This window comes from Typopeltis vanoorti, chromosome 20 (assembly GCF_054136105.1).
Source record: "Typopeltis vanoorti isolate ZY-2024b chromosome 20, IOZ_Tvanoo_1.0, whole genome shotgun sequence".
Taxonomy (NCBI): Eukaryota; Metazoa; Arthropoda; class Arachnida; order Uropygi; family Thelyphonidae; genus Typopeltis; species Typopeltis vanoorti.
This window is the reverse complement of record NC_143568.1, coordinates 70,865,073-70,889,676: the sequence shown is the minus strand read 5'-3', so window position 1 is coordinate 70,889,676 and position 24,604 is coordinate 70,865,073. Positions and strand designations below refer to the sequence as shown.

The 24,604-nt window shown below is 36.0% G+C and overlaps 1 protein-coding gene across 1 annotated transcript in view; it reads right to left on the bottom strand.

The window, feature by feature from the left end:
* Positions 1-24,604, bottom strand: part of LOC150095553 (proteasome adapter and scaffold protein ECM29) — a 691,438-nt gene that overhangs the window by 464,264 nt on the left and 202,570 nt on the right. The window contains exon 15 of the mRNA XM_090409825.1: positions 11,748-11,943. Coding sequence (XP_090265951.1) covers positions 11,748-11,943 — 196 coding nt within the window. The remainder of the gene's footprint in view (positions 1-11,747; positions 11,944-24,604) is intronic.

Sequence of the window (24,604 nt, the reverse complement as noted above, 5' to 3'; positions counted from 1 at the left end):
TCATAATCAATAAAACCAAGACATAATGGTAACTGATATTCATTACACTGTTCAATAATCTGTTGTACAACTTGAATATGATCCACTGTACTAAAGCCCCTTCGAAAGCCTGCCTGTTCTTTTAGTTTTGCTAGGTCCAGAGTTGTAGAAAGCCTATGAGCTAAGACTTTTGTGAACACTTTGCAAACCACTGATAGTACACTGATGGGTCAGTAGTTTGCCAAGTGTTCTACTTCACCTTTTTTATGCAGCAGAATCAGGGTAGCCTTCTTCAATTTTCTTAGTACATCACATTTCTTCGGGCATAAAGTAAATAGTTTTGCTAAGAGTTTCTAGATCATTTCTCCACCTGCTTTTAGAAATTCAGCTATAACTCTATCCTCACCGGCAGCTTTTCCATTTTGAAAGCTTTGGATGCTCCACATAACTTATTCTGGTAGAATCTGTGATACTTCACTATTTCGCAGTTTTCTTCTTCTTCATTTAATTCATCATCCTGATATAATACTGTGTAAAATTCTTCAATTCTTTTTGCAATAGCATATCTATCTCTGGTTATGGTCCTATCTTGTAGTTTGACAGCAACCATTTGTTTATTGCTGTTTGGCTTTTTTGAGACTACAGTTGGTTTCAATTGTTTGTTGTAGGAATTTACAACTGAATTTTCTTCTGTGATATGTTTTCTGATCGTTTTGCACAATTCGGTGTATTCAATTTTATTCTGTAGGTTATTTGATTATTTCATTTGTCTTAATTTCTTCATCAGCTGTTTAGTTTCTTCAGAAATTCTGTCTTGTTTCTGTTCTGTGGTACCAGCTATTTCAAGTGAGTATTGTAAAAGGTTTTGGGTAATAATGTCATTACTTTCTGATGGATCAGCATTGTCATCTATAATAAGATTTTTAAATCTATTTTAGTTCATGTTGGAATATATCTTTTTTAATGTTGAGTTTGTGTTTTGTGTTTGACAAAGCAAAACATCTATGTTTTGCTTTGTCAAAACATTTTTCTTCTTTCTTTTTGGCAGTTTATTTGAATCTTACCATGTACCATACGATGGTTTATAATATACTACATATCACAGCAAAAAAAAAAAAAAGTCTTTTTTTTTTTAAACTTCTTTTACAACCATATCAAATCCAGAGTAGTCAAATAAAGTGATGCAATTTGGCTTTTTGTAAACGACCTCTCCAATATCGTGTTAATTTTTATAACTTGTATCAATGAATCTTGTGAAGGATCCCGCTTTTTAATGATGGAACGTCATTTAATGACAAAACATGATTAAGAAAAGAAATTATATTTCACTGAGGTACAAGGTTATACTGTAAATGCTTAACAAGAAAACATGCTTTCCATTTCTGACTTGATAGCTGTTTAGAACTGTTGGTTCTCATCTGAGACTAAGCAGAAACCTTATGAGGACAGAAAATTTCTTTATCTGATCTGTGATGAAAATCAACAGTTAGAAACAGCTATCAGGTCAGAAAAACCTTAATCAAAAGCACTAATAAAAACTAAACATACAGGCTCCTGATAGAGCTTGTGTCTTTTAAATAGTCCAATACCAAGACAACTCTGATTCTAAAGGGTGTATTCTTATAAGCTCTTTGATCAATTTTGAAACTTTTAAGGCCAGAAATATTTGGCTATGAAGGAAGAGTGTATTTTTAATATTGTTTCATCCAACAGTTTTGCAATGCCACATATAAAACCTTCTAGGTTTTTCTGTCAACAATTATAATTTACAATTTTTACTTTTCCAACATGAAACTGCTATAGTACTGAAAGAGTTTTCCCCTCATAAAAGTTCTTGCCTAGTATCTGGTAAAGACAAACAGTTTGAAACAGCTATTGTTATACCCTGATAAGTTAAGAATGTTAAAATTCCACTTATCATGGTTTAACAAGCAAAGAAGTAAAAACCCTGAAAAATAATTAAGTAAACATGCTTGTACTAAGTGGGTATCATTCTAAACTTTAGAGAATATAGATTTCATTGATTTAAGATGAAAGAAATAATTAATTAGCTCAAGGAGAATTTTAAAATGTAAAAGAAAAAAAAAAGGGGGGAATTAGATAAATATGTATAAAGGAAAGTTGACTGAGACAAAGTGTAAATTAAGAGTTATAGGTTTTGTGTTGATATTAAATTCGATGTAAGAATAACTCATAAAAGAAACACTAGAACGTATTCTGTGTGAAAGATAGTCCAAGGTTCAAGGACACGCTGACGATTGCCCCTCGCGGTCGTGTGAGTGAACAAGCACGGAGAAAACGGACATTGTGAGGTCATGTGACATAGGAAATCGAGGTGCCGGATGAACAGCGAAGTGTTTTTTTTACCGATAGGGTGAACGTATAAAAGGGTTAGGAACCCCCCTTTCGGTCTCTTGGTCTTTCGTCGTGTGGCGTTTTCACATTAACTCGAGTGGTGAAGGTTAGTCTGGTGCTGGTTCAGGGATGGCCGAACGATACCTCTAGACTAGGACGATGTTACAGCGGGTAACCCTGTCCTAGATTCCCGGAAAGTAGCAGCAGACCATGCCATTGAAAGGTCAGCAGATGTACGCGTCCTGAAGTCTAAGCTGGTAATTACTATGAGGTCTTGACCCGAGGTAGATTGAAGGAAACAAAGAAATGTCCTAATGAAACAGAGGATAGACTAAAGCAGATGCAGACGGATAGAGGTACCATCGAGTGGAGATAAGTAAAGTTCATTATTTATATGAATGTAATCTGAATATGTATTAATATGTGAAGCTTTATTAGTGAAGGACTCAGATACAAGTATAGGTCAGGACTGTAGCACGTGTGTTTTATAGAAAGTTATGAGGGAATGGTTATTAACTGAAACTGAATCTTTGTATGTTGAAGAATAGTTAATGTTACCAGTGGTTAGTAGAGAATTTAAATACTGGAATTTAGTAGTAATCTAGATGATATAGAATTACTTACCTTTGTGTGAATTTACTTGAGAAAAAAATGTGTTCAGAGATCATATCTGATGAAGTCAAGCTAATTAATTGATTTAGATTAAAATGTGTTTTATTTAGAGTGATGATTGTTCTTGTATGTTAAACTGTAATCTTACAAACAAATAAACCTTGCTTGATTTTAACTAAATATATGAGTCTGTGTATAGAATTCGATGCGCCACTTGTGAAACTCATTATGGATCTGAGCAGTAGTTTAATTTAATAAAGTTAAGGACATGATTGCAACCCTAGGTCACATGAGTATATCTTCTAACTTACTTCTTGATTGAGTTATATCTTTAATCTAATAATTCTAAGTGGCGCAGTCTAAAAATATAAATTTCTTAGGATTTTAAGAGAAGTAAGGTTTGAGGACTCTGTCACATTGAATTTTGGCTCTACCCTGAGGCTATTTCTTTGTGTGATAGAGATACCACGTGACCCTTGTAGAAAAGACTTCACTTTTAGCGGCTTGATATAGAGATATAAGGAATAATATTGAAAGTGGACACAACATCTATTAGGCCAATGAAACCGTAAAAGTACTAATAAAGGCAAAACAAAAAAAAATTTATTGTTATGCTGCAAGCAAAAGATAGAATGAATTTGAAAGAATAACTTTATTGAATGCAGATGGTACTCTAGTGTCGGAAGCTAATGAAATTGTTCAGTAATGAGTGCTCACTTTGCTAAGAAATATCAACCAGGTGTATGTAACATGGTGCACAGTACTACTGCTACATTGGATGTAGAGCTAAAGGTTATGAAAATGAGGTCAAAGAGATGTTCCATAACTTGGATAAGAATTTGTCTATAGGGACAGATGGAATATCAGCCCATTTGCAAAAGGAATGTTCAGCCAAATTGGCAAGGCCTTTCATATGTTTGTATAACTTGAGTCTCAGCTCAGGAATGATACCACAGGAATGGAAGGAATGTTGATAGTTCCACTGTACAATGGTGATGCAAAAACTGATGTGTCTAACTACTGACCTATCAGTATCTCTGGAGTGGTAGTGAAGATTTTAGAGAAGTTGGTAAGAACTCGCATACAGAAATGGGTAGACAAACAAGCTATAATCTGCAAGGAGCAGCATGGGTTTACTAAAGGAAGGTCATGTTTCAGGAATTTGTTCATATTTTATAACAATGTTACAGCCGAGTAGGTTAAAGAGAATGGATGCACGATGATAATGTTGGATTTTCCTAATGCATTTGATAGGATGCCACTTGAAAGGCTGTTGCATAAACTGAAGAATATGGGACCGGAATATAAACTCTTGACTTGGATCAGAGGGTTGACAGACAGATATCAAAAGTGGTATACAGTGGGTGTGAATTTGCTAGATTTAAGGTGACCAGTGATGTACCTCAGGGTTCAGTCTTTAGGCCATTATTGTTCAATCTATACATTAATGACCTCAGGCTAGGTCTAATATCAGATATACAATTGTTTGCCAATGATACAAAGATAGGCATGGCAATCAGGGATACTACTGATATTCAGCATTTACAACAGGATTTGAATAGGCTGGAAATTTGGACAAACAAAAATGGCTGTCAGTTTAATGTTAGTAAGTGAAAAGTTATGGACTTTGGCATGATTAGAGTTCCAGTGGCATATTATATTAGTGGAATTATGCTACAAGAAACTGAGGAGGCAAGGGATCTTGGCATAATTTGAATTTGAAGTTCAAAGGTCACATAGCAAAAGTTGCAAATACAACTCAGAGGATAATTGCGATGTTGAAGCGAACCATGACATGTAAGGATAAGGAAGTCATTTTGCCTCTTTATAAGGCTTTGATAAGACCACACCTGAATTATTGTGTGTAGATATGGTCTCCTGGATTCCAAGTGGATAAAGATGTGGAGCGGGTGCAAAGAAGAGTTACAAAGATTGTATCCAGATTATGAGGACAGATTGCGAGTACGGATTGAAGACTCTGGTTAAGAGGAGAAAGAGGGGGGTGATATGACAGAGGTCTATAAACTTTTGAATGGGTGTTACAGGATATCATCTGATGAAATTCTTCATTATAGGGAAGGTGGGGAGAGAACACAAGGGCATTCATGGAAGTTAAGTTTGTTTACAGTCAAGAAAGGGGTTAAGAGATAGGATTTTCTCCCAAAAGCAGTAAATGAGTGGAATAATTTGCCTTTAGGGGTGGTGAGTGCATCTAGTGTGAATAAATTTAAAGGAAGGTATGACAGCTGGTTTGGGTGATTTATAGCTTCCCGATGAGTCCTTGACTCCCTGGAGGTCTCAGATAATAATAATAATAATAAAAGAAAAACACCTGGGCTTCTAAGCAGACTGAGTCTTTTAAGTAGTGCAGTATCAAAGCAACTCTGATGACAAAGGTTGCATTCTCATAAGCTCTCTGGTCAAAACCCAAACTCAATTTCCAAGTACCAAAGGGTAATGGATTTTTAATATCCTTCAACTCAGTAGTTTTGAATAATTCAGGTGAATGGTATTTGAAGCTAACAGTTGTAGTTCTGTAAGGAGGATTATTATATCTCACTGGCAGTGCATATCATTTGAGTCTGAAATGAGGACATAAATGTTAGTGAAGTGTAAAAGTGCTTGTGAGTGAACTTTTTCCATGGAATTTTTATGTTGTTGTTTTTTTTGCTGTTTTTGTATGAAATTTTTCATGATCTACAGGGTTACCAATAATTTCTGATGACATCTTTCATAACTGATAATCATACATAAAGGAAGAAGCATGTAGTATGATAGGGAAAAGTACATGAACACAGCTTCCACGAAGAGAGTGACTAGTCACTGACCCATGATTGGCCTTGACGGTATCCCTTTGGTACTAGGCCCCAGAACACACACACACACACACACACACACACACACACACACACACACACACACATACATACACACACACACACTCTCTCTCTCTCTCTCTTCAGACATTTGGTAATATAATAAAATAAATTGATATAGTAATAAGAGGATTATTTGCTATCTAGCTGGGAAGGCCTCCAGACACATTACCATTAAGTCAGTCCTATGTGCTAACAGCCAGCCTGCAGAATCACCAAGTGTTGATAAATACTTGTGCTGCATGTCTGTTGTGGTGGAGTGGGGAGAAGCACCCAGAAAATTACCACAAAAGTATCAGTCTACTTATTAAAGACCTACAGTGGCTAATAAGTAGGCTGATACTTCACTAAACAAAGAAAGCTGAATACCACCCAAGGGAGAGGGAGTGTAGGCTGACATTTCCTCCAAATGAGGAAGATATAAATTGGCAATACTAATCTAAATTACCCATTTCTACAAGTAACAAGAAGAGTTTCATTCATTAAAAGGCCATGGGAAGGTGTGAATATTCTGGATGGGAAGGACTATATATATGGCACATCACCAGTCCATTTTGGATGATGGGCAATATGTATATGTGTGTGTGTGTGTGTGTATATATATAGCTGGGGCACTTAAGGGTCAAAGCTATATAACTGAGAGGAAACCTCCACATAGCCTTCAAAGGAATGCAGAGAACCGACCAGGTCTTCTGACCTAATTTTAAATCTTCACATTCCGTGGTGTATCCTGCTGGGTATCTACCTGGATACTGAATGGATGAGGATGGGCTGCCAATTTGGTATTTAGCCGACTGAATTGTATTCTTATTGGCTTAAACCAAAATTAAACACATAGCCTTCAAAGGAATGCGGAGAACCGACCAGGTCTTCTGACCTAATTTTAAATCTTCACATTCCGTGGTGTATCCTGCTGGGTATCTACCTGGATACTGAATGGATGAGGATGGGCTGCCAATTTGGTATTTAGCCGACTGAATTGTATTCTGATTGGCTTAAACCAAAATTAAACACATAGCCTTCAAAGGAATGCGGAGAACCGACCAGAGCTTCTGACCTAATGTCCAATACTCACATTCTCGTGGTGCATCCTGTTAGGTATCTAACTGAATGGATGAGGATGGGCTAGCAATTTGGGATTTAGCCGATCAAATTGTATTCTTATTGGCTTAAAATGATGGTTAAAATTTCAACTGATGGTTAAACAAAGTGCCTGTTGTTTTTGCAGGGAAGCAGGCCCAACAGCAAAAAGTCAGCTACAAATCCTAAAACTTACCCCAACTGAACATTACCAGAGTTCAATGTCAGTACTATCAACATAAGAAGTCTGAACGGCAAAGAAATGGAGCTAGCTGAGGAATTAGATAAGTACCAGATTGATATAATAGGGGTGACCGAAACAAAAAAGACCAAAACTGGTGAGATCTTTCTCAGCAATAAATACAAAATGTAATATTCAGGCAATGACAATCAAGGAAAAGAAGGAGTAGCCATAGTATTCAACACTAAATACAAGGCTAATCTTCTTAAATGGCAAGCAATATCAAGTAGAGTGATGTGGACAAATATGAGAATGGGGAACTGGACAATGAGACTTGTTTGTGCCTATGGTCCCACAGAAGGTTCTACTAAGGTAGAAGTGGAGGAATTTTTTGATGCTTTAGAAAAAGCAACTGACACAATGAAAAAGGAAAAGTTGGTGCTTGTTAGGGATCTAAATAGCAGAGTAGGAAATGATTGTCAGACATACAAAAATATTTTAGGAATGTTTGGAGAAAATAGCAAAGCTAATAATAATGGCAAATACCTGTTGGATTTCTGCTCAGGACATGGACTGGTTATTACTAACATAATGTTCTAATATAAATATGTGCACAAATTCACATGGAGAGAAGAGGCAAGGAATAAGAAAGTCTCAAGACTATGTTACTGTTGATAGTGATGTTTTCTCACTGGTGCAGGACACCCGAGTGTACAGAGGATTTGAAATTGGAAGTGATCACCATTTAGTCTTGAGCAAGATAAAATTGAATTTCATATTAAAAAGAAGAACATGTAAGAAAGTTTTAAAGAGAATAAAAGTTGAGCAGCTCTCAGATGTGAACTATAGACTAAAATACACAAATATTATTCAAGAAAAAATGAAAGAGTTTGAGAGCAGGAAACAAACCTTGAGATTCAGTGGCAACCCTTGAAGAAAACACTGATTGATTCAGCCAGAGAGAGTTCTGATTTTTCTATCTGCAAAGATAGAAAAATCAGAACTCCATGGTGGACACAGGAAGTTAAAGAGGCAGCGAAAAAAAAGAAGAAATCGCAAATAAGTCAGCTTGTGTTCTTAGAGAATACAGAGACAAATGCAAGAAAACTAAAAACTGTGTAAAAATGGCTAAACAGAAGTCATGGGAGGACTTTGGCAAGAACATAGAAAATTAATATCAAGAAGGTGGCAAGATATTCTAGAGGTTGTTGAAGAAGATCAGAAATGGGGGAAAGAGTGCTGTAAAAGGAACAAGAGATGAAAAAGGTGACATGAAAACATGATAAAAAGATATCCTTGAAGTATGGAGTAATTACTTTGAAAAACTGCTAAATGAAACAAGTAGTGATGACAGCACAGTGGTAAAAAACATGCACCAGGCATGCAGTCAGGAATACATATCCATACTTGAAGTAGAAAAAACCATCAAAAGCATGAAATGTGGAAAGGCAGCAGGAATAGATGATATTCGACCAGAAATGATCAGGTATGGAGGTATAAAAGTCGTACAGTGGCTGCACTGCATAGTTCAGAAGGCCTGGACAGAGGCTAAAATTCCAGATGATTGTAGTAGAGCTCTCATAGTACCCATATATAAAAAAGGGAAATAAAATTGAATGTGAGAATTACAGAGGCATCTCATTCCCGAGTGTTACTGGTAAGATATATGCAAGTATACTTGAGAAACGGTTGAGAAGGATTGTGGAAGAAAAGCTTGATGATGAACAAGCTGGATTCAGGCGAAATTGTATTTAAGTTTTGTAGATCTGCAAAAAGCACATGACAAGGTGCCAAGAGAGAAGCTATTCAATACGCCACAGTTATATGGTGTCAATGGAAAATTATATCAAGCAATACTTAGTCTTTATTTGAGTTGTAAGTCAGCAGTTAGAATTGAAGGAAGTACAGGAAGATGGTTTAATGTTAAATCTGGTGTGAGACAAGGATGTACATTATCTCCTCTGTTATTCATTATCTATATGGATCACATTATGAAGGAAAGTGGTATTAAACATGATATCAAAATTGGAGATGTTGATGTCATCTCTTTGCTTTATGTGGACGATGTTATACTTCTAAATAAGTCTGCAAGATTCCCAGACTAAATTGAATAAATGTTGTAATAGATATGGTATGAAAGTCAGCAATAACAAGACAAAGACGATGAAAATAGGCAGAAGCAATGAAAATATCAACTGCATTGTGAATGGAGAACTTATAGAACAAGTAAAACATTTCAGCTACTTAGGCATGATTTTTAGTGAAGATGGTACGTTAAATATGGAAATAGACAACAGAATCAATAAAGCTGGTATGGTAGGAAGTCAACTGAATAAATTTATATGGAATAAGAGAGAATTTAGCAAAAACACTAAATTAGCTATATACGGAGGCTGTTCAATAAGTTATAAGACTATATTTATACAGAAAACAGATTACCTTTAATCGTCATCATTTACATGGTCTTTTTCGAAGTAACTACCGCGAGACGCAATGCATTTGTCCCAACGTTGCATCCAATTCTTAAACACATGTGAAAGTCTGTTTTTTGAGAGTTCTTTCAAAACCGCCTCTGCAGCTTTTACACATGCTTTGTTGCTTTCGAAATGGCGGCCTCGTAGTGGTTTCTTGAGCTGAGGAAACAGCCAGAAATCGTACGGTGCGAGATCAGGACTGTATGGAGGGTGTGGTAGGATATCTATGTTTTCTTCTGCAAAACGTCCACTACACAACCAGCAATATGTGGCCTTGCATTATCGTGGTGCAATAAGAAGCCATTCTTCAGCAATGGATGCTTCCTTTTGACGTGCTGTTCCATTGTCCGTAAAACATCCGCATAGTATGAGCCGTTTACAGTATTCTCGGGTTCTACAGCGTGTTGGTAAACAATGCCTTCATAGTCAAAAAACATTATGGTCATAACTTTACCAGCCGATTTTACAGTTTTTGCTTTCTTGGTGGTAGGCGAAGACGGATGCTTCCTTTCACTGCTTTGTTGTTTCATTTTAGGGTCATAGTGATACAACCAAGCTTCATCTACTGTAATGATGCGTTTTAAGAAGTTGTCGCCTTCTTGTTCCAGTCTTTCTTTCCATTCTGTGCACACATCCACTCGATTGTGCATTTGCTCCGGTGTCAAGAGTTTGGGAATCCAACAGGCGTAAACACGTTTCAGTCCCAAATGATCAGCCATGATTGAGTGAACACTTCCCACAAAAATATTCAAGACAACATGCAACTGGCATACTGTAATTCTGCGATACTCCTTGATGATAATCGCTGCTGTGTTGATCATTGTCTCTATGATGGACGTTGAAGGTCTTCCCTCACATTCAAGATCTTCCACATTTTGCCTTCCTTCCTTAAAAGTTTTATGCCAGAGAAAAACACTTGCCCTTGACATTGCTTCATCGTGGAAAGTTTCGCGTATCATGTTAAAAGTGTCCGATGCCGATTTTTGCAAATGCACACAAAATTTAATCGCATAACGCTGTTCCAAAGACGCTTCCATTTCGACAACTGGTCGCGGCTCGTAGGTGCGCCAAAACAAGCTTGCGTTTAGTCACATGACACTCTGGCACATCAGCCCATATACACGCCATGTATGAAACTCTTTTGTTAATACAGACAGCAACATTTCTTTATTCCACAGAAATTAATATTGTGATGAGTGGTTTTGGGACAGTAAAATTAGTCTTATTACTTATTGAACAGCCCTTGTACAAGACAGTGTTTAAACCAATTTTAACTTATGGATCTGAGAGCTGGGTTAGAAGTAAAACACTTGACTAAAGACTAGAGACCGCAGATATGAGAGTCCTGAGAAAGATTAGGGGGCATGAACAGATGACATCAATGATAATATCATGTTAAAAACGAGGATATTAGGAAAGAACTCGATATTGTCAGCATCCAGGAATGCATTAGCAGAGTTATCTCAGGTAGTATGGTCACTTAAACAAAATGGGAGAAGAAAGATTAGCAAAACAAATGTTCTCTGCCAGGTTGACAGGAAAAAGACCCAGAGGAAGACCAAGATATAGGTGGATTGATACAGTAAAAAGTGCCTTAAAAGATAGAAATATAAGACCTAATAATATTGGAGACTTGACATTTAACAGACTAATTTGGAAGAAAATTGTAGATAGGAAGTTTGTAATGATGTAAATTTTTCATGTAGTACTATTATATGCTGTACACCCCTTGATGGTATCTAATAACACGCAGAGCCTGCATAGGAAGCAGGAATAACGCGTAGTGAAAGAAGACACCCCTTGATGGTATATATATCAGGAATTTGATGATGATGACATATATAGCTGATATGCAGTTTTGTCGCATATCCATTTCTATTGGGTGTGTTGTCATGGCTTATGCAACCTGTGCTACATAATTCACGTTAGTTTGACCACATAATTTTTATCGACATATGAAAGTTTTAAGAGTGTATAGCACATCAATGCTCATCTTAATTGGTCTAATAAAATTAATTGTAGGATTACTTTGAATACTTTAATATATCAACTAACTGTAACAAAATCTGTGCAGAGTGGGAAACAATGTGTTTGTTTTAAGATACAAACACATGCGGGTAGAATTCAAGAATTTGATGATGTATATTTATGATACTAAGAATTTTACAGTAAACAATATAGCAAACTTACCAGAATAAATAGGAAGAAGTTGAATATGCAAGTTGATATAGTGGTGAACTGAAGATGATTCCAACTTCTCTGTATGTAATAAATGCTTTACATAGCCAGCTATTGCAGGTGCTTGATCCTGACGGCGGTCAGATTCCATTAAATCTACAGGAACACCAGCACTGTCTAATAAGCATCTTCTCATGTAATATAAAATCTGAAGAAAAATAATATATATACATATATATATATATTTGTGTGTGTGTGTAATAAGTATTTAATAATATGGTTAGAAATCATGTTACTACTATTTTGTATACAGAAAAGATGACTTCTGCATTGATTTAACCTTGCTATCTTCCTGGATCTGAATCACAATAATGAGACCTCAATAAAGGCCGAAACTAGTCTTGATAGTTTCGATAGTTTGGACCTTTTCAGAATGTTGTGAAGTAAATGGCTTATATGTACATATCTACTTATGTACATATAAACTGTGAACATAACTGAAATGCAAACTCTGTTTGCTTATGCTTGGGTAAAAAATTAAAACAAGCATATAATTTGTCAAATATAATATATATATATATATATATATATATATATTAAGGATACCAAGTAATTTTATAAACTTGGTTTTTTACTCCTTCTACCAAGTAAGCAAAACAGTTAAGTTTGCTGTTATATATGCGTGTATATGTGTGTGTGTGTGTGTATGTATGGGCATATATTCAAGGTGTGCTAGGTATGTGGAGTGCACCCACGGAACAGTAATATCACCAATATTATATTTTTGCATTTATTTTTGTTAACGTCTTTCCCCTTACTGTTTCCTGGCTTTTGCACGATTCCTAAATTAAACATAATATACTAATCTTTCATGAAGAGGACACTTTTCGACCAACAAACATTGCATCACATTCGCTTTATTAGCCAGTGTGCAGTCACAAAAATGGACATGTCTGAGCCATTTCAATAGACATACAGATGCTGAGGGTCAAATTCTTAGCATTCCAGTGGTTTTTAATCACCTATATGAGAGGCAGGGTGTGTGATGAGACAATAGCACCAAGAAATCAGTGGCTGTGAGTGGTTATTATGTCAACCAATCTAACTGAACGTTGTCATTTGTCTTGAGATGCTGTTTTTGTTTTCTGAATTTCATCTGTTTTGCATGCATGAAGTGTGAACTGGCATGTTTAGGATACTGATATAGATGAGTTTTAAATACATAATTTTCTATAAATATTATAATTACAGCTATTTTGCTTGCTTCAGTTTAGGAGTACCCCTGTTTAAATGTCATTGGCTATTTACTCAAGGATTCTTAGGGCATTATGAGTGTAAATGTACTAAAAAGTATATGTAGCCTAAGGAATAGAAAATTGCACATACCTTTTTCTGGGTGTTGTGGCTTTTCCTCAGTCTGCGATGTCGAAAACTGCAGAGTGTGTGTGGCGGGGGGGGTAGGCAGTTTGGTAGAATAAGTTAGAAAAACCCGGGTTTTTTCGTAATATATAGAAACATATACTTTTATATAGGGTGGGGAAAAAGTGAAAGGGTTAATTTTTTTAAAATAGGGAGGGGGAAGGGGAAAGGTGGTTGACGGGGTGTGGACCGTTTCGACTATTCGTGGTCGTCATCTGAACACATTGGGAAAGTGGAAGCTATGTCGGGTCGGGTGAGTGCTTCTGCTTTAGAGGTGTTTGTGTTGTCTCCTATTGGTCGGGGTTGTGACCTCAATATTATGTTGTGAAGCTTCCAAACCTCGGAGATTATGTAGGGCCTGTGTACGTTGATGAAGTTCGCGTCACACTTTATTGCTATTGTTTCCGATATTCTGAGCATTGTTTCATTGTCTTGTCTGTCTATTATGATGGCCTTGTCTATCTGCGGGGTGTGTTTTTGTTCAAGGGCGTGAATAGCTATTTCCGTTTTTCCTGTGTTTTGTATACGATTTTTCTTTTTGATGTTGCGTTTTTTAGTTTTAAATGTTCTGGAATAGGGATGTTACAGTCACGGAAGTGTTCTTGTAGTCTTGCCCATAAAGACCTGATGGTGGAACCTGTGTAGGTGATGTCACAGTCTTTTTGTGAAAGCAAGCAAAATAGCTGAAAACTGAAGCAAGCAAAATAGCTGTAATTATAATAGTTTATTAAGAGGAGTAACATGGGAGTTTTCCCAGAAATAATATACATAATTTTCTATAAATAATTTATAACTTTTTTGCCCATATTTATAATGGGAAACAGTGTTGATGATCTACTGAATGTCCTGTTTTCTACCAGAACTTTTGGGGGTTGTATGACTATGATGATAGTCTAAGGAGGTTGGAACTTGTGCATAAATAAGTAAAATTAGTTATTTCAGTATTTCTTTGGTTCAATCTAGAAAAATAATAATATCCCAGGTGATTACATTTTCCAATTTCTATGCATATTATATGGCTGTATTTAAATATCATATCAAAATTCAAATTATCCTTAACTCACTCTAATATTTGCTAATGATAATCTAATCTCATCATGAAATGTAAACCTTTTCTGCTTCTCGAGCAGGAAGCATAGCTACTGTTCACTTGACCTTTATGTTTTCCATATTTAAAATTATATTACTTGATAAAGTATTCAAAATTATCCTACAATTAATTGCATTGGACCAATTAAGATCAGTTCTGATGCACTATGCACTCTTAAAATTTTCAAACATCAATAAAAATGCAATCATATGGTCAAATTGATGTGAATTTTGTAGTGCAGGTTGCATAAGCCACATGACAGCACACCCAACCTAAATGGGCATGAGATGCCATGTAAAGATAGATAGGGTAGTCAGAATTGTGGCTGGCATGCAGCACTTGCAGAATGATTTGAACAGGCTCTATTGAAGGCATGTAAAAATGGTTGTCAGTTCAATGTTAGTAAACATAAAGTTAAGCACTTGAGTGTGTTAAGCAATCCAGTGGCATATATACTGGTGGGATTATGCTAGAAAAAACTGAAGATAGCTAGGGATCTTGGAATATTAGTAGACAGGAAGATGAAATTCAGAGCATATAGCAAATACTGCAAATACAAATGAGAAGATAACTGCAAGGCTGAAATAAACACTGACGTAAAGATAGTAAATCATTTTGCCTTATAAGGATTTGATAGGACTCCACTTGGACTACTGTGCTGATCTGATGTTCTGGTTTCCAAGGTGATGAGGTACAGTGCAAAGGTGTGCATTAAGAATAATATTGAGATTGTGGAATATAGCTTATGAGGATAGATCAAGATTTTGCAGACTGTAGGCACTAACAAACAGAATAAAGCAAGATGATATGATAGAGAACTATAAACTTCTGAAAGGGTCACACAGGATATTCGTAAATGGACTTTTTCATTTAATGGAAGGGAAAAGAATGAGATGGCATTCATGGAAGTTGAGAATGAATGCAGTGAAGAAAGGGGTGAGAGCTAGATTTTTCTCTCAGAGCAATGCATGACTGAAATGGTTTGCTGTTTTAGGAAGTCAGTGAAAGTAGTATGAATGAATTTAAAAGGTACAACACCTTTTTTTTTTTTTAAGTGAATCCCACCCATCACATATTATAACTCTGTCATACATTATTAACTTTGTAGATGGACTAAGGTTTATTTTAATGTGAACACATCCAGAAAAAGTCATCAACGTACAGTATAGTAGCTTTTTTTTTCAAGCCACTTTAGGCTCCCAGTAAGAAGAAGTGATGACCTCACACCAGGCAATGAAATTCATCTTCCACCTAAAAGCATTTACAAGCACATATGCTTGTAGTAGAATCCAAACCCATTACCTATAGTTTGGAGAGCAGAGACACTATGTGCTCAGCCAATCAGGCCATATCATTCTGTATTCTTATACACTATTTTTATAATATAAGATATATTTTATAGTTTACCTTGTCTGCTTTAAAATCATAATGAAATCTATTGTTGAATTGATCTTGGAATATTCTGTTTCCTTTGATTTTTTTCCCTCCGTGACTGGACTCTTCACACTTCATATATGTATATCAATAAATTTAATATGAAACTTGCAAAATTAATTAATTCAGCAAGTGTAAAAAACTGAAAGATTAAATGGAAGTAATATTCACTGTTTGCTGTTTCACACCACTTATCCATTAAAACAATAAAGGATAAGATTTGGAACAACTGGTATCTGGAATTAATCATTTTTCTCAAGGAATTTACAAAGGCAATAAGTTGGTTTTTGTTTCCATATGACAGATCATTTCCTCATGATTAGAAGGTAATGACAATTGCCTTATATCATGAATCTGGAAACTCCTCATCAGTAAATATTCTATTGTATAGTAGGAGAAGGAGATGATGATGATTTATGGTTTCAATGGTGCAAGGACAGCAAAGGTCATACTGGGCCATATAAAAGGTTGTAGCTGTACACAAGGTAAGACAACCACAAACATCCATACCCGCAGTGAGATTTGAACCCACGACCTGTTAGCTGGAGAAAAGGCATGTTAACTACTCGGCTAATTAGGCCAGCTGGAGAAGATCAACAGCAGATGGGAGGGTGGGGGTGGGTAGGAGATGCTTAATTTTCCCATGATGGATGTCATCAAGTAATGAGGTACTGGCAGGAGAATGCAAAAGCGATCCTTTCAGTTCCTCCTTAACTGAATGGCTCACTGTACAGGTCTAATGCACTTGAAGAGAAATTTAACTTCTGTTATCTTGTTCTTTGAATATCAAAAATTCAGGAGGATATGGAGCTTTTGCTGAGCTTCTAGCAAAGCATTTTCCTAAAGTGCATCAAACTGCTTTATGTTCAGCAATTACATATCCATTATTTTCCAGGGTAAATGAATGCTGTGTTCGATTGTGTTCAAAAATGCACTTTGCATTTTCCAGATTTTATCTTATATCACTTTTGCACTGGTTAGAAGACTGACAGATGATATAACAGGTTTTTTGCACAAGCACGCTTAAAACCATGAGATTTGATGTAGAAGGGGATATGATATCTAAAATATACCCAATGCTCTGTCTTCGTTTTTGACTGCTTGGCAGCTAGGGTTTCACCAGACAGAGAGGAAAGTAAGATGAGATTTATGAAATTGCAGTTATAACTATCTAGAGAATACAATCTGTTATGTGCATCATTGTATAATTAACAGATGTTTGATCAGTTATCTCAGAATTAAATTTTGGTAAGATATGAAAAGATTTCCAGTCAGCCTGGTTGATTTTCCACTTTAGAGTCCATGAAGTAGAAAAAAAAAAGTGATTGTTTCCACATATGTTCTCTTCAACATCCCACAAACAGTGGAAGAATAGCACAGGAGTAGAGTATATAGAATATCAGCATAACACACAAGATGCTGTATCTATTATTAAGAGAGAGAGAGAGAGGGGGGGTTCTTAATTATTAAAGTCACCTATAAGAATGAGTGACTTTAATGGTTTGAGGAAACTGAAATATGATTATCAAGGTCAGTCTGGGTAAACTAAGAAAATAATGCTAATTATCATATATATCATATTAAGAACACATCATATTAAGAAATCTCACAGAGGCTACAACTTCCAGAGTAGTGTTAAAATGGATGTGTTGAAATGAGGTAATGCTGCCCACAAGAGTAGCAACTCCTCCATGAGTAGGTTAATCTCCACCTCTGTCTTTACAAATAATAGTTAAATGCCTTAAGGAGGGATCCTCACATGGTTTTAAATATGTCTCCTGAAGACAGAATCTGAAAGGTTTATGTTTTTACACAAGTATCTCAACACTAACAGATTGAAAGAATCCACAACAGTTCCACTATAAGAATTTTCCTATTCCTTTGGCTTGTAAACTTATCCAATTTCCTAGAGGTTGAGGACATTACATTTGTCTGGCTTGTGAGCATAAACTGATTTTTGGAAACACAGATGCCAAGTGTCGATCTCTTCCTCTGGAAAAAAATGTTTAATACATTATCTGATATGTCATGGTCTTTTTGACAAGTGGGTTCTCATTTCTTCTTCTTCTTCTCTTCCATTCATGGCAGGTTGTGTCCCTCAAAGATGAATTTTTGCCATTTCTTTCTGTCTGCTGTCTTTTTATGAAGTTCTAGTTCTATTATGGAGTTTAAGTGGGTGCTTTCTTTAATGTTGTCAATCCCTTTCTTTCTTGGTGTTCCTCTGCTGGGCTGTTCTTCAATTCTACCATTTAATAATATGTTTGGTAGTCTTTCTGGGTTCATTCTTGAAACATGTTCAAACCAGCTTAGTTGGCTCTTTTTTAGTGCTGTAATTATTGTTTCTTTAAAGTTAAGTTCTTCTCTGACTTCTTCATTTGTTTTTCTTTCTTTCCAGTTTGCTCTACCGATTTTTCTTAGGCATTTCATATAAAATGTATTGAGTTTAGTTTCTTTTTTTCTTATGATCCAGCATTCTGAGCCATAGAGTACTGTGGGAATTATCATTGTTTTATATATCTTTAATTTGAGTTCTTTGCTTAATCTTTTATTGTTCCATATTTTTTGTAGTCTGTCCATTGTTATCCATCCATTATTGATTCTGTGTTTGATGGTTTTGAAATAGTCTAGATCTTCAGTGATCATTGATCCTAGGTAATTAAACTGCTTTACTTGTTCTATATTATTGTTTCCTATTTTCATTTGGATTGCTTCCCTTTTTCTTCCTATTACCATTAGTTTTGTTTTATTAAAATTGATTTCCATATCATATTTGTTTGATGCAGCTTGGTCAGGATATTTTTCTTGGCTGTCTGTAGTGATAACTATGTCATCAGCATACTTTAAATGTGTTATATTTCTTCCATTTCTGTGAAAGTTATGCCTTCACACATCGGTAGTCCCTCATCTACTACTTCTTTTAGATACAGGTTGAATAAATATGGTGACAATGGACAGCCTTACATAACTCCTTTTTTAATTGCTATTTGATCTGTTTCTATGTTTTTGTAATTCACTATTGCTTGTGTTTCTGAATAGTAATTCTTGATACACTTTAATATGTATTTGTCAAATCCTCTGTTTTCTAGAATTTTAATGAGTTTGCTTCTGTTTATCGAGTCAAAAGCTTGTTTGAAGTTGATAAAACAGCAGTAGAGTTTTTTATTTTTGTTTCTCATAAGATCTGCTAATCTGTTTAATGTGAAAATTGTATTTGTTGTGCTTCTACTATTTCTAAATCCCATTTGCTCTTCTTCTTCCACCTGTTCTTCATAGGAATGTTTAACTCTGTTTTGAAGAATCCTGATGAATATTTTATAGGAATGGCTTAGAAGGGTGATAGGTCTATAGTTGGTGCAGGATCTGACATCTCCATTTTTGTGGATGGGTATGATCTGGCCTGTTCTCCATTCTGCTGGAGAACAGGAGATTTAGGAGTTAGACTACAATAACTTGGACAACTAATGCCTCGTAAAGAAAAGCAATCATGATTATAAAGTTTAGGTTTGTCCCAATTATCAGATGGGGATCAAGTATACAGATTAATGTCCTTTTTTGATATTTTCTTAACTGTAACCTCCTCAACATAAGAGGATTTCAGTGAATGACTAGCTTTTTTTTTTGCATTCTGATATGAGCTATTCTGTTGGTCTATCTTTAGTACCCCTTTTTCATCCTTCCACCTTTGGCATGCTTGGGACAGTTGATGCATTTAGGTTTCTTTGTGGAGTAAGACTTATTATCATGCTCTTTACCACCACACATGATAAAACCATGATACATAATTTGGGAAGGCTCATATTTCTGACATTTAAAGCATCTTAGTAAATTAGGGATGTAGACCTGCATAGGAGAGTTTAGATATCCTATTTTTATGGATGGAAATTTAAGTATGTCAAAAGTATGGATGACATTTCTCATTAGAACAAGAGAATCATTCCTACAATCATGATGTGTATCATACCTGTCACTCTTTTATTCCATTAAGCTGTGAACATATCTTCTCACCTGGAATATCAAAGAGATTTCATCCTACTATCACATCTCCAGAATAGTTGAATGTTTCACAACTTGTACCCCCCCCCCCAAACGTAGAGATAAGCGAAACGTTTGCTTATCTCTATGCTCTCTCCATCCATTAATTTCTCGCATATATGGTGTTCCTAAAATCCATAAAGAGAACACCCCATTACGCTCAATCATAGAAGGTATCAATTCTCCGACGTACAACCTTTCAAAATATCTTGCCACATACCTAAAAAGTTTTTCAGGCAAGTCACCATCCTTTATCAAGAACACTACAGATTTTGTTACATACATCAAGGATATTACAGTTAACAAAGATGACATCATGGCTAGCTTGGACATAACTTCTTTGTTCACTAATGTCCCAAAAGATGAAGTCCTAACATTACTCAAGGACAAGTTATCCAAAAAAATGTTAGTCTTGCTTACACATTGCATCAGGTCCAGTTACTTCAAATTTCAAGCAAAATCATGGACTGGCTATGGATAATCCTTTATCCCCTGTACTCGCAAATATTTACTTAGAGGATTTTGAAACCAAGGCTATCTCTTCCTTTATTTTAACACCTAAAGTTTGAAAACACTATGTAGATGATGTCTTCATCATTTGGAGCCATGGACATGATTCCCTTATGGTTTTCCTCGAACATCTCAATAGCCGACATCAAAGTATTAAGTTTACTGCCGAGCTTGAAACGGATAATTCCTTGCCTTTTCTTGATGTCAAACTGACTCGCTCTTCTGGTAAACTCAAAATATCGATATATAGAAAGCCCACATATACCAACAGATATCTGCATAGTCAATCCCATCACTTCCCTCCTCATAAGCTTGGAATAATTTCCACCTTGGGACATAGAGCCCGTTCTCTTCTGGATGATCCAAATGAACTTCTTACAGAAATAAACCATCTAAAAACTTCTTTAGAAGTTAATGAATATTCCAAGAGAATCATTGAAAAATTCCTTCTTAATCCTCCTAGACATCACTTAGAAGAAACAAATAGATTCAAAGGCAATATATCTATTCCTTACATAAGTACAGGTTCACATAAATTAGCAAAAGTTCTAAGAAAATACAATATCAGACCTTGTTCACTCCACTTCCAAAGATCCGTTTCTTAATAAGCCACCCAAAACCTTGTCATCATCAACTCGAATACCCTGGTGTATATAAAATATTGTGTAATTGTAATATTCCTTATTTTGGGCAGACAGACAAACCTGTCAAATTGCGTATGGAAGAACACATGAGGAACATTACTTACAAGAGACAGTGAGCCAGTGCATTATCAAGTCATATCCTTTTCTTGGCTAATCCTAATGATGAAAACTAAAGTCACAAAGTCTGCTGGGAAAAATCTACTAACATCTTCTGTTGCAATGATGAACTAGAGAGAAAAATCGTGGAATCTAGAGAAATCATCTTCAATCCTGTTCATCTAAATAATAACTTGAGTGACAACCTCCCAGATTGTCATTCAGCTGTAATCATGTACTGGCGTTCACATGATGCTGCAAGCACGCACTCTCCCAACAATGCAACAAACAAAAGAACAGCTTTAAATACAACTACAACGTTTTCATGCTAATTATGTATAGAGACTCTCTATGTTGTTCATAGTTTTTATAACCTTCAGTGTTAAGTGTTTTTTCTTTTTTCTTTCTTTTATAATGTCACCTGATGAAGGCTGTTACAAGCCGAAACTAGTCGTGTTTTTATATTAAAACCTTTTTACTTAAATCTCGGTTCTAGTCATTCAATTCTTTATATATATATATATAGTCTGTGTTAAAGTTCTATTGTTGTACACCTGTGTGTGTGTGGAACCACGCGATCTCCAGTATCTGATAGAAGAGCTGAAAGAGTCAGGCAAATTATAGGTGAGATTATTGTTCATATGAAGAGGGTCCAAGGTGATTTCTTTTGACTCTACAATGTGGCATTCTACCTCATCATGGCAAATGTGTAGGTTTGATGTTGTAGTACAATTTACTTCATGTTGGCGGCTTTCGTTGTTCGTGTTTATTGAAAACAGGACATGGCCTGACAGGGCAGTTGCTCTGGTTCTCTTATAAGCAATGTCTCTCTGGTGCTCCTCGAGACGTAGGAGAATAGATTTCTCCGTTTGGCCATAGTAAGGTTTTCCGCACTCACATGTGACTTTGTATACACCTGGAAATTGTAGAAGGTTGTGAGATTGCTAATAGTTGTTGAAACTTGATCTTATTTTTGGAAGAGTCGAGAAGCACGTTTGTATGTTGAATTTCTTTAAGATTCTACTCAGTTTTTTGGATAGTGTGCTGATATATGGCAAGGAGATATAACCATTGGAGTCGTTCTGTGTCTTTACGTTGCTACGTTGACGGTGGGATAACTGTTTGTTGATACTTTTTAAAGAGTAGCCATTGCTTTTAAAGGTCCATTTCAGATGTTGTAGTTCTTTTTTTAGTTCTTCATCTGATAGTACAGATCTTGCACGATTCGCAAGAGTTGATATAATACCCAACTTTTGCACTGGATGGTGATGTGAGGACGCATGCAAATATCTGTCCGTGTGTGTTGGCTTTCTAAATATAGAGACTTTTATTGATTCAGGCGTCTTGGTGAGTTTAATATCAAGGAAACAGAGGGAACTATTTTCTTCAATCTCCATGGTCAATTTTATATCCTGCTGGAGGTTGTTTAAATGGTTGAGAAACCTGTGAAGATTCTCAATACCATGCTCCCATATGAGGAATATATCATCCACATATCTAAGCCAAATTTTTGGTTTTAAACTAAAAGAGGAGATTGCCTTTTGTTCAAAATCCTCAAAAAAAATGTTGGCTAATATAGGAGAGAGGGGGCTTCCGTTAGCTAATCCTTTGACCTGTTTATATAGTTTACCTTCGAATTCAAAATAGCCAGAGTTTACACAGTGAGATAGTAGAGAGAACATTTTATTTGAAATCTTGTTCTTTAAAATATGGAGAACTTCTTGTGTCGGAATGTTGGTAAAGAGTGCTACCACATCAAAGCTCATCAAGATGTCAGAAGATTTGAGTTTAAAGTCCTTGATTTTAGAGATAAAATCTGTTGAGTTTTTAATATAGGAAGATTTTCCCACATAAGCTTTTAACGATGACGCGAGATATTTAGATAATCTGTAGGTGGGTGAGTCAATGCTGTCTACTATAGGTCTCAGTGGATAGTTTTCTTTATGAACCTTAGGGAGACCATAAAGCCTTGGAATCAGTGGGTGTAAAGAACGGATGGAAAGCCGTGTATTTCGTGGAATTTCTGTGGTCTTTTGTAGGAGATTATTGGTTCTATTGTGTATTTCTCTTGATGGATCCCTCTCAATTTCCGAATAACTATCTGACTCTAACAATGTTAAGATTTTTTCTCGGTAGTCTGTTTTATCTAGAACTACAGTTGCATTCCCCTTATCAGCTTTTAAGATGACAATGTCCTTGTTAATCCGTAGATTTTTAACTGCAAGTCTCTCACCAGGCGATATATTATCAGAAGGAGGTTTTGCGTTGTTGATTGCAAGAATTGCTTCTATGCAAAGTAAACTCGCGTCTGCGGTAGGAAGTAGCGAAGCTGCTTTCTCCATCTTAGTTAAAAGTAGTTCTTTAGGAATGCATTTTGGTGCCAATACAAAATTTAGACCTTTTTCAAGAATTTTTTCTTCATCGGGACTTAGCACGTAAGACAATTTGTTAATCACCAAATTTTTAAGTCTGTTATGACAATTATTTTGAGTAGACCTTTCTTGTCTTGACTTCAGTAAGTTGAACTTTCTGATTAGCTTGTGTTTCAGTTTTGATATCGTAATGTGCGGTGTGTACTTAATTCTTTAATGTAATTCCAAGAATATATATATATGCATATTATATTTATATGTGTACTTATATGTCATACATTTCCTGTTTCATAGTTTTATCAGATGATGTATCTACCGTGTCAGCACTTGGCTGGGATCCTATGAGGGCTCCTAAAAATTTGAGGAAGAAGGATTCACATTCAAAGAGGTTTTTGGCTCAGCACCAGAATTCCTTGCCAAACATGAAGACACACTGATGCCAACTATCAGACAAGCAATGAATGCAATTGAATGTGAAACAACAATGTTATCCTGGAGGCTGCACAAGCATTGCAGCAAGCCTCGGACCCATGTAACCAGCCCATGAGACTTATTGTAACACCACTGATCCTTGGAAGAAGTCCACTAGTCAACTGATCCTTGCAAGTGGTACAGGACTGCCTGTCTTGCCAAGGCAGGGACATGGCAGTCCAAGACTCCCGGGATACTCTATCTGGATATCCACTGGTCACACGACATAAACTTGGCAGCAGGATATCAGAGTCCAATGATGGCGATCTAGAAGATAAGACAGTACAGAAGAGTCAGAAGGAGAGCTAAGAATATAGGAAGAAAGCATAGAAAAAGAACGAAAAGCATCACTACCATCACTGAGAGGTCTTCTCCACTATGAACAGATGCTGTCACATTGTAGGTTTTCCCCCCTCTGAAAAACAGACAAACTAGACAGAGGCAGTTAAACTACTGCAGTCTTTGAACATACACTTCTGCCCTTTTGATGTACAAAAATCCACCAGTAAAAGTAATTATTACTATCCTTACCAAAAGTTAGGTTTATAATAAGATGCCAAGTTACTTAGCTATAAATGGAAACTGAGTCTAATACATAAAAAGGATGATGAAACGGGAAATGTGTAACATATTAGGTGGTGGTGATGATGATGTGGGGAGAGGGTGGGGAAATGATTCAAGCTCTGACCAAGGCAAAGCAATGGTTCTACATTTCCAAACAGTATGTGATATCATAATTTATGGATAACACCTGAATATTAATCTTGCTTGGTACACTTAATATCAGACAGCTGGACAGAT